The 12,529-nt window shown below is 38.3% G+C and overlaps 1 protein-coding gene across 4 annotated transcripts in view; it reads right to left on the bottom strand.

Moving 5' to 3' along the window:
* The window catches only part of LOC110456858, a 17,388-nt gene that overhangs the window by 1,411 nt on the left and 3,448 nt on the right, over nt 1–12,529 (bottom strand). Inside the window, exon 2 of one of the 4 annotated variants that reach the window (XM_021507878.1) lies at nt 11,982–12,008. The exons of 1 other annotated variant lie outside the window; for it this stretch is intronic. In XM_021507878.1, coding sequence (XP_021363553.1) covers nt 11,982–12,001 — 20 coding nt within the window. In that variant the 5' untranslated portion in view covers nt 12,002–12,008. Of the gene's footprint in view, nt 1–700; nt 847–6,858; nt 6,954–11,981; nt 12,009–12,529 lie in introns of those variants that run through there. 2 more of the 4 variants (XM_021507880.1, XM_021507877.1) reach the window with 2 other exon arrangements.

Raw genomic sequence — 12,529 nt, 5'->3', positions numbered from 1 at the left:
CCTCCCCCCGCCAGTGATTTTTAATGAGTGTTATTGAAAACCCTGAAACGTTTAACATTACTGTTTAGACACTATAATAGGTCCAAACATACACTGATACTGCACCTAGTTCTCGTGTCACTGTGCTTGTAACGTTACTACTTATATAACTGAAGACATAAATTAACCGTATATTCCTATATCGTTTTCAGACATTATAGAAGGAAATGTGTGAAAAAAGCAACAGGAGTTAGCATTTAAAAAACTTAGTTTCAGGGTGTCTTGATTTAGGAATTGAGCTATTGGGACCAAGATATTGAACATTATATAGGCCTACAGTTAGTACACATTATATAGGCCTACAGTTAGTACACACTATATACATTAAGTGATATTAGAACGCTAAATTACCGTGGCCGCACATAGTGACAAACGAGTTGTATAAATGTTAAAATACGATATGTCTAAAAGTAGAAAATAGTCTGAAATGTTGACTGATGGTCACGGGTCGCGTAGAGTGATGAGCCCTTCTCTAAACATCGGACTGCCGTACGTTTTGACGCCTATGTGTTTTTCGCGACAGCAGCAACAGAGTAAGTTCTCCTGCTGAACTCGTCCTACGTGAACACACTAACGACGCCTACTCTACTGACTGACGAAATTCGCCCTGACAAACAAAAAGCAGCAATGAACAGGTTTTTTTTCTTCAGAAATAACTTACTCTCTCGGATCGGACGCGATTAATTCACTCTCCTGCATGCGATATCGCACGCGCCTGCGTGTCCTTTTCATGACCACAACGTGCATTTTCTGAGCTGCGTACCTCCTCATCATGATTTGTCGTAATGTTTACCATATCTGGTGTTTTTAAACGTGTAGCCAGCATGTATATATATATATTTCTATGTACAATCCTTGTATCTTGTCAAAATAATCTGGTCACACCATGGGACGGTATACTATGGCATAAAATGTCGGTGTTCTCTCGATTGTTATCACAACATATCGAAGTGTAAACATAACATATCAAAATCAATAAAACTAAGGCAATATTTGATAAAGAAAAAAGAAATTATTTACACAGAGACTTTGGAATAAAGGTAGCAGGATGGTATGACCAGGTGCTCCGGAAGAGTTGGCGTATTCTGCATCATTGATGACACCACCGTGTACATCTAAATTAAATGCAATAAAAGTCACGTTCTGAACGGGAGAACCGGAGTAGAGAAAGCGAAACAACAAGGTATGGTTTGTTTTGTTTAATTTCCTATTAACAGCTATGGTCATTTAAGGACGAGTCAGGTTTTGGTGGCGGAGGAAAACCGGAGCACCCGGAGAAAATCCATCGACCAGCGACCAAAATCCGAAGACTGCCCACGCAGGACTGGAAACCGTGACCCAGTGGTTGAGGGTTAGTAATCATAGATGATCTGACATCTAAACCACTCTATCACCACGGCCCATTAAACCACATGGTGCAGTACCTGGGTGGTTATTGAAGAATTAGTGAATATATCTTATATGATTATTGATTCACAGCGTAGGAAAACGTATGCACTTTACAAAGTTTTCGCTCGTCCACGTAAAATTCACGTACAGGCACAGCAGTACAAACATGTATATAGTACATGTACGTACATATAACAACGCTAACAGCAAGTTCCGGCTCAATTAGATTCCATATTGAATTACAGTCTCTAATTCGAAAGCGTGGGTGTACCTAGCTATTCACCATACTTTGTACACGCTCCGCGGGTGTGATGGTGTCGACACGTTCAAATTAACTCCTACACTGACCCCTCCCCCCGGGCCTCTTAATTATATATACAGATTATAGGCTTGTGTTCAATGCACTGCCATTCCTTACGAAACAGCGGGCAGAACGGTACATTCTTTTATTTCAAAAGTGTGAGATTTCTGTTTAAGAATCCAAACTTAGAAAAACACTTAGGCAATTGATCAGAAGATACATTATCTACAGATTTATACAATAGTCACACAGTATTTGTGTTCTATTGCGCCGAGGTTTAAAATCTATAAATACATAGCAGCCATTCAGCGCTGCCAGAGCGAGGCGGTTCGATTATAGCTCGATGGAGCGTATCTAACGAAAAATAGATTGTACTGTTAAAAATGGTGTCACCTATTTAACGTGTCGACCTTTCATATTTTTAAATCTTGGATTCATCGATAACTTGACAATCTTTTATAAGCTTCATGTTTGTGTTGTAATGATAAAAGATCAAAGAGTTTTAACTAGGCCGTAAACAAATCTTGTGGCCCTATTTTACGAGGGTTGTAAAGAGGCTATCTACCCATGTGCTCAAACAGTAAACCTTCAATCGATCCGAGAGTTCAATTTATTAGCCATATTAAGGCCAACTCCGTCAAAGCACAAAACTAAATCCAGTGTATTGCAACTTCGTCAAAGCACGGAACTAAATCCAGCATCTCGGCCAACTCCGTCAAAGCACGGAACTAAAACCAGCATCTCGGCCAATTCCGTCAAAGCACGGAACTAAATCCAGCATCTCGGCCAACTCCGTCAAAGCACAATACTAAATCCCACAAAACTAAATCCAATAACTTGGTCAACTCCGTCAAAGCACAAAACTAAATCCAATATCTTGGTCAACTCCGTCAAAGCACAAAACTAAATCCAATAACTTGGTCAACTCCGTCAAAACACGGAACTAAATCCAATAACTTGGTCAACTCCGTCAAAACACGGAACTAAATCCAATAACTTGGTCAACTCCGTCAAAGCACGGAACTAAATCCATCATCTTGGCCAACTCCGTCAAAACACGGAACTAAATCCAATAACTTGGTCAACTCCGCCAAAGCACAAAACTAAATCCATCATCTTGGCCAACTTCGTCAAATCACTGATTAAATCCAACTTGTCGGCCAACTCGAATCTAAACCACTTGTCCAACTTCATTAAATGACAGTTTGATTGGTCATTCTATTCTCGTGTCTGACAGAGTTGGCCGAGATGCTTCCATTGAGTAAACTAAGTTATCCGGATCTGAATTTCGATATTAAATTCTGGAATAACAAATATCCCGGATACCGAGTAGGAATTGATCTTGGAGAGAGAGAGTGCGCAGGTTTTCTTGGTATATACTGGCGATTTGAACAGTTTGGTTTTAAACCCGGGAGCCCAGTATATATCATGCTACACGTCATCAATTATGGCCCTTTCTGGAGGAGATTTTATTTTTTGTGCTATCGAGGAGGTAATATAGTGTCCGAATTATCAGGTATCATGTACCTCCCCAGAAAACACGACAAGAGAGATTTTTTCCGAGGAAAAGGACTATAATAGATTTTGTAGAATCAATGATTGTAGAAACTCCAAACCTTGTCAGCGAACTCTTTGAAAATATACGTCTATCCTTTTTTCGACATTGATGAAACTTTACAAGTCGACGAAATCCACCCTCATGTGAAAAAATATTGTAGGACGTCTATCACCTGATTAACAATTTTCAAACTATGACTTTTCAACTTTTCTACTCACATACACTTAAACAATATTTATATTAGAAACGAAATTACACGTTTAGGAATTCAAAACAATCGCCTGAATATAAAATGAACACGAAGAGTATTCGTGTTCTCAAAAATGCATTTTGAAAAGTTTAACTGATATTAACGATTCGTTAAACTGAGCTGGAAGTAACATCCGGGCCCTGAAGGCTGTAACTATTACAGTACAGTACTGCCTACAATGATACAGCAGGTGCAGTACCACCCAGTAACGCTACTTAAAATAACAGACTTTCAAATGATAGAGAACCAGTCTAGAACGATACAAATAAATATGTAGAAATAAAACAAATGTCTCTAAAGTCATCATCATAAATAGAACGCTATATTATAGAATACTACTGCATATATCTACTTCCTGTACAGTGCTGTCCAGACACTGTCCAAGAAAAGCATCACTTGTATCCAGACCAGCCTTGCTATGCACATCAACGTATCCGTGTACACACCTATCTATGGAGATCTTGCAATGGCAAAAGGCAATGTCTTTCTTCATCCCCAATTCATTCAAGACATCTCAAATAACAAAATGTTTGTTAAACGAGTAATGTTCAGACAAGAATAAAATAACGTGCGTTGACAAAGAAACCCTTTTTTACTCATTCTTTCCATATTCTGTCTTGAAGAAAATTAGATTTAATTTACACAAACAAAAGCAATGTCTTTCTGGATCCCTGATTCTGTCCAAGATATCTCAAATAATCAAAGTGTTGCTAAAAAGTAAAACTCAGACCAGAATTAAATGTCTGGCATTGTCAAGTGTTGCTAAAGAGTCATACTCAGACCAGAATTAAATGTCTGGGATTGCCAAGTGTTGCTAAAGAGTCATACTCAGACCAGAATTAAATGTCTGGTATTGTCAAGTGTTGCTAAAGAGTCATACTCAGACCAGAATTAAATGTCTGGTATTGTCAAGTGTTGCTAAAGAGTCATACTCAGACCAGAATTAAATGTCTGGTATTGTCAAGTGTTGCTAAAGAGTCATACTCAGACCAGAATTAAATGTCTGGTATTGTCAAGTGTTGCTAAAGAGTCATACTCAGACCAGAATTAAATGTCTGGCAATGTCAAGTGTTGCTAAAGAGTCATACTCAGACCATAATTAAATCTCTGGGCTTGCCAAGTGTTGCTAAAGAGTCATACTCAGACCAGAATTAAATGTCTGGTATTGTCAAGTGTTGCTAAAGAGTCATGCTCAGACCAGAATTAAATGTTTCGCATTGTCAAAGAAACTTTTTTCCAAAACATTCCACATTCTGTCTTGAAGAAAGATAGATTTAACTTGCAATAACAAGTAAGCAATGTTTTTCTTGCCTGTTGTCGATTTTCTATGTACATTTATATTCTATATATATTTACGTAGACCATATTCTGTCTACTAAAGAGCCATGGTTCAGTGCTTACCGTCCAATTGCAAAGCAGCTTCTTAATGATTTTTTTTTAATTATTCAAGACAGACGATGAACTATTTATATATACACACCACCTCCCTCTATCTGTATTTAGACAACCTTCATCTCACAACTACACACCACTTCCCTCTATCTAGAAGGGAGGCATGTATTTAGACAACCTTCATCTCACAACTACACACCACTTCTCTCTGTCTAGAAGGGAGGCATGTATTTAGACAACCTTAATCTCACAACAACACACCACTTCTCTCTATCTAGAAGGGAGGCATGTATTTAGACAACCTTCATCTCACAACTATACACCACTTCTCTCTATATAGAAGGAAGGCATGTATTTAGACAACCTTCATCTCAAAACTACACACCACCTCTCTCTATCTAGAAGGAAGGCATGTATTTAGACAACCTTCATCTCACAACTACACACCTCTTCTCTCTATCTAGAAGGGAGGCATGTATTTAGACAACCTTCATCTCACAACTACACACCTCTTCTCTCTATCTAGAAGGGAGGCATGTATTTAGACAACCTTCATCTCACAACTACACCCAATTCTCTCTATCTAGAAGGAAGGCATGTATTTAGACAACCTTCATCTCACAACTACACACCCCTTCTCTCTGTCTAGAAGGGAGGCATGTATTTAGACACCCTTCATCTCACAACTACACCCAATTCTCTCTATCTAGAAGGACGGCATGTATTTAGACAACCTTCATCTCACAACTACACCCCCCTTCTCTCTATCTAGAAGGGAGGTATGTATTTAGGCAACCTTCATCTCACAACTACACACCCATTCTCTCTATCTAGAAGGGAGGCATGTTTTTAGACAACCTTCATCTCACAACTACACTCTATTTCTCTCTATCTAGAAGGGAGGCATGTTTTTAGACAACCTTCATCTCACAACTACATACCACTTCCCTCTATCTAGAAGGGAGGCATGTATTTAGGTAACCTTCATCTCACAACTACACACCACTTCCCTCTATCTAGCAGGGAGGCATGTATTTAGGCAACCTTCATCTCACAACTACACACCCATTCTCTCTATCTAGAAGGGAGGCATGTTTTTAGACAACCTTCATCTCACAACTACACCCAATTCTCTCTATCTAGAAGGCAGGCATGTATTTAGACAACCTTCATCTCACAACTACACACTATTTCTCTCTATCTAGAAGGGAGGCATGTATTTAGACAACCTTCATCTCACAACTACACACCACTTCTCTCTATCTAGAACTACACACCCCTTCTCTCTATCTAGAAGGGAGGCATGTTTTGAGACAACCTTCATCTCACAACTACACACTATTTCTCTCTATCTAGAAGGGAGGCATGTATTTAGACAACCTTCATCTCACAACTACACTCTATTTCTCTCTATCTAGAAGGGAGGCATGTATTTAGTCAACCTTCATCTCACAACTACACACCACTTCTCTCTATCTAGAAGAAAGGCATGCATGTATTTAGAACCTTCATCTCAAAACTACACACCACTTTTCTCTATCTAGAAGGGAGGATGCATTTACAACCTTCATCTCACAACTACACACCACTTTCTATATTGAGAGGCTGGTACTCACAACAGCTTCATATTGCCATGTTGCATTGGCAAACGAATACATTCCTTACTCCTTGATTTTGTCGAAGACATTTCCGTTACACCACTTTCTCCCTAGGGCTCCAGTTTAGCCTTACCTTTCAATTATATTAAAAATCCTTTTTTTAGTTTAACCTTCCCCAAGAATCTTCACATCTATATGTATCTCGCCGTCTCCAGTTGACGTCAGTACAGGGTGTTGTTACAGTACAGGCCGTATTTACATTAACCTTAATGAACAACTCGCAAATCATTCTCGAGTAATCAACATTAATTGGAAATTTCTCACTGCTTACCTGTCCAGGTATGTCGTGTAATTAGTCACCTTTTGTAAGGTAACTGTCGCCTATATGAGTTATTTGTACGGCGTGTTTGCTCTATACTCGGTAACGCCCTTCGGTATCCGGAAGCCTACACTTGTCCCGTTCTGATCAATTGTGTACGATCTCCTACCGTATTAAATGCCATCACTCTCGAGTATCATCGCAACACTGCAGCCCGGGCCGACTGTGTAATGCCACTTGTCATAAAATCAATTGGGATATATAGACATCGATCATACTGAGTGGTCTATGTGTAAAATATAGATTCGGGGAAAATGGCACGAGAGAATGTTTGATTGAAGGTGTTATATAATGTTCTCTGGTTTGTATTCATCTTTTTTAAAAACAAATATGCTCTGTTATTTTCTTGTGTTTCTAATTTATAAGAAGATCTGTTTTTATATATGAATTAACCTGATCGTAATAGTATAGTTCTTGAACATCTGAGAGTAAAGAGAAATTTGAGAATATTCAAGTTTATAACGTCCTTACAGCGTTTAAAAGTTCCGAGATATCGGGTCGAGGAACACGTTGATTGGCCTCCTACACAAACACCTATTTACTAGTACTTGGTATGTGTAATAAGAGCACGTGGATCCAACGTGACGATGTAAAATACCAGAAGAGCACGTGGCGATGTAAAATACTAGATGATCACGTGAAAATGTAAAATGCGTTAAGAACACGTGACTTTTTAAAACGTTAGAAGATCCCGTACCGATGTAAATGTGATAAAAACACGTGACGATTTAAAATGCTAGAGGTTACACGTGACGATGTAAAATGTTATAAGATCACGTGACGATGTAAGTGTTATAAAACTACATGACGATGTCAGTGTTACAACATCACGTGACGGTGTATTATAAGATCACGTGACGATGTAAATGTTATAAGATCACGTGACGGTGTCAGTGTAATAAGATCACGTGACATAAGATCACTTTGCAATGTAAATGTTATAAAATCACGAGACGGTGTATTATAAGATCACGTGACGACGTAAATGGTATATGATCACGTGACGATGTCAGTGTAATAAGATCACGTGACATAAGATCACTGTGCAATGTAAATGTTATAATATCACGTGACGGTGTATTATAAGATCACGTGACGATGTAAATGTTATAAGATCACGTGACGATGTCAGTGTAATAAGATCACGAGACATAAGACCACGTTACTGTGTGTTATAAGATCACGTGACGATGTTAGTGTAATAAGAGCACGTGACATAAGATCACGTGACGATGTCAGTGTAATAAGATCACGTCGTAGCTACTACTTTTTTCCTCGTGTGAATATGATTTAGTCTTCTAATTTGTTTATTTTTCAATTTCTTTTAAATAAAGTTGAATATTGACGTATTGACGATAATCCGTAATTCAATAGATAAATGTTATACGCATAAACTGTACTACGTCTCAAAAAAATCCGCTTTTTATTGTTTTAAGTCTCGTTTTGATCTTAACATTTTTTTAACACTTTACGGATTAAAAAAATGATTTCAATTAATTTCTTAATTCTTTTGAACATATTACCTTTACCGTTATATCATATTCCTTTCGACAATTTTGGACAAGAAGGCTACAGGCTATAACTTTAGATGAAGGTAAGTATTGACCTAACTGTGGATCAGGTAAACATTGTGTCTAGGCGACGATTGATTTCTACCATCACACATTATGTATAATGTATGGGGACTGTTGTTCAGTTGAATTAACGTTGAAAATATTATCAATACACGCAAAATGCAATATTGTATGTGAATATTGAGAAAATAATTGAATACAATATAATGTTTTGTAATATATTTATACAAAAACGATTAATATCAAAAAATCTTTATATCGTGTTTTCTGTTGTAGATAATTCGTCCTTCAGTGGACTGTGAATTTAACAGGTAAGGCCAGAGTCGTAAGTGATATCAAAATTAAAATTAAACCGTAATAAAAGTGGGTGAACAAAAGTGTACAGAAAATTAAAATTGATTTTAAAAGTATGCAAAAGGATATGATGGCCATTTCTCAACAGGAGATGGTTATGTGGTTAAACAGTCCCCGAATTTCATATCATATAACCCATGGATCATTTTTCATAACGTCGGAACATTTAATATTATTACAAATAGTCTATATAAATTATAATTAGTTATTTTTGACTGTTTCTGGCCTTTAGTCCAATTTCGGCTGTAGGGGTGAAACAGTCAAAACTGTTTTCCCGGTCAGAGCGAACTGTTACCCGGCGCGAATTCGATGCGCAGAAATCCCCCTCGAGAGCTCCGTTCAAGCGTTTCGGTGACCGCGACTGAGTGTTGAAGCAATGGCAACATTGCATGCAGCATTGATACTAATTTTTATTTGGTAATAAAACAATTGTTTCATGGTTATTTTGGGAACAGTCAAAACTATCATCCCTCGGTAGGGGGAATCCCTGTGGAACTGTTTGCCCTTGGCCTAGCGGCCTCGGGCAAACAGTTCCCCAGGGCTTGCCCCTACCTCGGGATGATAGTTTTGACTGTTCCCCAAATAGCCATGAAACAATTGTATATTGTTAATTTTAGTTATTGAGTACTAGAGTTAAGCAAGCAAATAGCTGCAGGGGAGTCACGGGGTAATTGTGGCAAAAGAATGTACAAAGAATGCAGATTTCATAATATGTCTCCTAAATAACACACACACAAACACATTTATATGCAAAGGGATTGTAATTTATTAACAAAACTCGTTAAGGGTAGATAGGTGTGTGGGAGTGTGTGTAAGGAGGGGTGAGGTTGGGGGTTGGGGTTATATAAAAATCCAATTTACTGATATAATGTTTCTAGTATAAAATAGGACATTTTAATCTAACATCGAGGACGAAGTTCGATCATTGTGCCAACGTAAATACAATGTTTCTAATGAACGTGGCCAGTGTTCTGGAATGAGTCCATTACCACTTTAACTCACGACCCTATTGAGCTTGGAAGATTAAAGTCGCGAGGATCTTACTATCCCTTTTAGAATTAACAATTACGTCAGAGCGACGGGGACATGTATAGATTTGGAGAGTAGTTGACGCCTCGTGTGGGGCCCAGACCCACTCAAAGTCAGCCAATTTAAACGTCGTTATCTCCAACAGAGCTATTTTACTGTCAGATATCCACACGCTAAACAAGTGAAGGGCAAGTAATTTATAAACGTATCTTCACCTGACAGTCAGCGGTGTACACGTGTGGGTTGTACACGTGTGGGGTGTACACCAGTTGGTGTACATGTGTGTGGTGTACACGTGTTAGTGCACATGTGTGGGGTGTACATGTGCGATGTACACATGTGCGGTATACACATGTGGGGTGTACACGAGTGGCTGTACACATGTGGGGTGTACACGAGTGGGTGTACACGTGTGGGGTGTACACGTGTGACTGTACACGTGTGTGGTGTACACGAGTGGGTGTACACGTGTGGGGTGTACATGTGCGGTGTACACATGTGGGGTGTATGTGTGTGGTGTACACGTATGTGGTGTACAAATGTTGGGTGTACACGTGGAGTGTACATGTGGGGTGTACACGTGCGTGGTGTATATGTGTGGGGTGTACACATGTATGGTGTACGCGTATCTGGTGTACATATGTCACGTGAGTTATTGTACTTGGTCTGAAGGCAAGACAGTTTATAGCAGGAACGTTAACAGAAAATGCATTAGTTTACTTTCCTCATAAATACATATAGTCTCTCTAGGTTTGCTTTAAAACGTTAATTAACATACGACACTTGACGTCGTCCCTGTACACTTACTGCCAGAACTTACAAGTTTTGTTTTAGTTGTGATAATTATAATGTACATCTGATATTAATTTTACGTTGGTATATGTACAGGCTATTTAATCTGATAAATCGGAGGTCTGTACACTGCAGTTCAGTAACAATGGTTTGTTACTTAAGGAATGTCGAGTGGTCAAACGTCAATCTCGTGATTTATCCGTCATCGGATTAACCCAATATTTTGACCAATTGGATTTTAGATTATAATTGATCCCGTTAAAGTCCTACTGTAAGTGCATTACGGCGAGGTACATGCCGCAAGCTTATACTGGGTTAATTACAAATCTGAGGTCAAACATGAATATATTTGTAAATTGTTCAACAGTGCGTAGCATGTGTGCAAAAATGTGAAAATTGTTTTCCTCCCTTTAACAGACATGGGTTTTCGTGGACATATAGTCCACCAACGCAAAAATGGCATGTTCATGCTCCCTTTAACTGTATATTAATTCACTGTTGTCGCCTCTTTGGTGAAATCGACTGATATTCCGAATGCAAAGATAAGTATGGCCTTTTTAGATAACGTAAGTATAAAAATTGACCAGTAAAAATATTTGGAAAACGCTGATACAAGTATGTGGGGACATGCATAATCGAAAACACACACGTGCACGTGGGGAATAAGATATTATCAGACTCTTTAATATGTAGACGGATAGATAGTTTCTCTCCAGAAGGGGTCACAATTTGACGATTTTACCACAATTTATGATCAATGAGGGGGTAATTCTCTATCCAACCGTCATTTCATATAAAAGAGTATCTTTCTCTCATATCCTTCCGAGTCAACGCAAACATTTTTCATTCCTTCAAACTGTGACATCGTTGTTAATATAAAAGCAAACCATTTTACTTAGAAATTAAACGTTAACTTATTGTTTTCCTTGCTGTTCGGACGCCATATTTGAACCTTACAACTACTACAATTCCATATAGTTCCTTGATATGCTTAGTATAAACGTAAGACTATATGAAAGTAACTTGTTTTTGTCGATTTTTTTTTAAACTGACCGTTTCATCAATACATAAAGAAGTTAGAGGGATAAAAAATATATCTACCGGAGTTACCTCCTCTTTGCTATCGTATCTTGAAAGGATATGAGAGAAAAACCAATTCCCTCACGAAACGAAAGAGACGAAATTTGGGTGGGGATTATTTGGGTGCATGTTGAAACCATGTTCAAAATGAGAAAAAAAGTAAATGCAAAAGAAAAAGATGTTAAAAGTAGATGAATTTGTTGAAATGTTACCAGATTGTATATAATGGGTTCAGTGCTGTCTTACCTTGTTCTATCCAAGAACATATCGACACTGAAAAAGATACAGGTTTACTTCATTTAATTTCAGTTAAAAGTTTAACGGTCTATATATCCAATAGGTCATGTAGTAACAATACCGTGTATGATATATGCGTGGCAAGAGAAACGCCGAAAGTAGAGACGACGGAAGTAAAAGTGTTGTAGAGAGGGTTTAGAAAAATGAATTTCTAGTGTCATACACACAATTAATTACAGTGCTCAGTTAATTTCGTTTTTCTGCCGATGACTGGGGTGTATCTGTGTTCCTCTAACAAATATAAGACGCATTTGACATTTTCCTTTCTTTAGCTTGAGTTTATTTTCGTCTCGTCTCGTTCCTTCTCAGCATTTCCTCTTGTCCCATTAACCCATTGTCGCAATCTTTTCTAACTTTACCTATTAAGATAATCTTTCTTTTGGTCAAACGGTCATTTATACGCTACTGATATGCTGCTAAAATTTGGGGTTGAGAGGAGGGGGTTGAGAGGAGGGGGGCGGGGGGTTGAGAGGACGGGGGTTGACAGGAGGGGGTTG

This window comes from Mizuhopecten yessoensis, unplaced genomic scaffold (genome assembly GCF_002113885.1).
Source record: "Mizuhopecten yessoensis strain PY_sf001 unplaced genomic scaffold, ASM211388v2 scaffold8931, whole genome shotgun sequence".
NCBI classification, from domain to species: domain Eukaryota; kingdom Metazoa; phylum Mollusca; class Bivalvia; order Pectinida; family Pectinidae; genus Mizuhopecten; species Mizuhopecten yessoensis.
The sequence above is the reverse complement of the archived record's forward strand: the minus strand, read 5'-3'. Positions and strand labels throughout refer to the sequence as shown.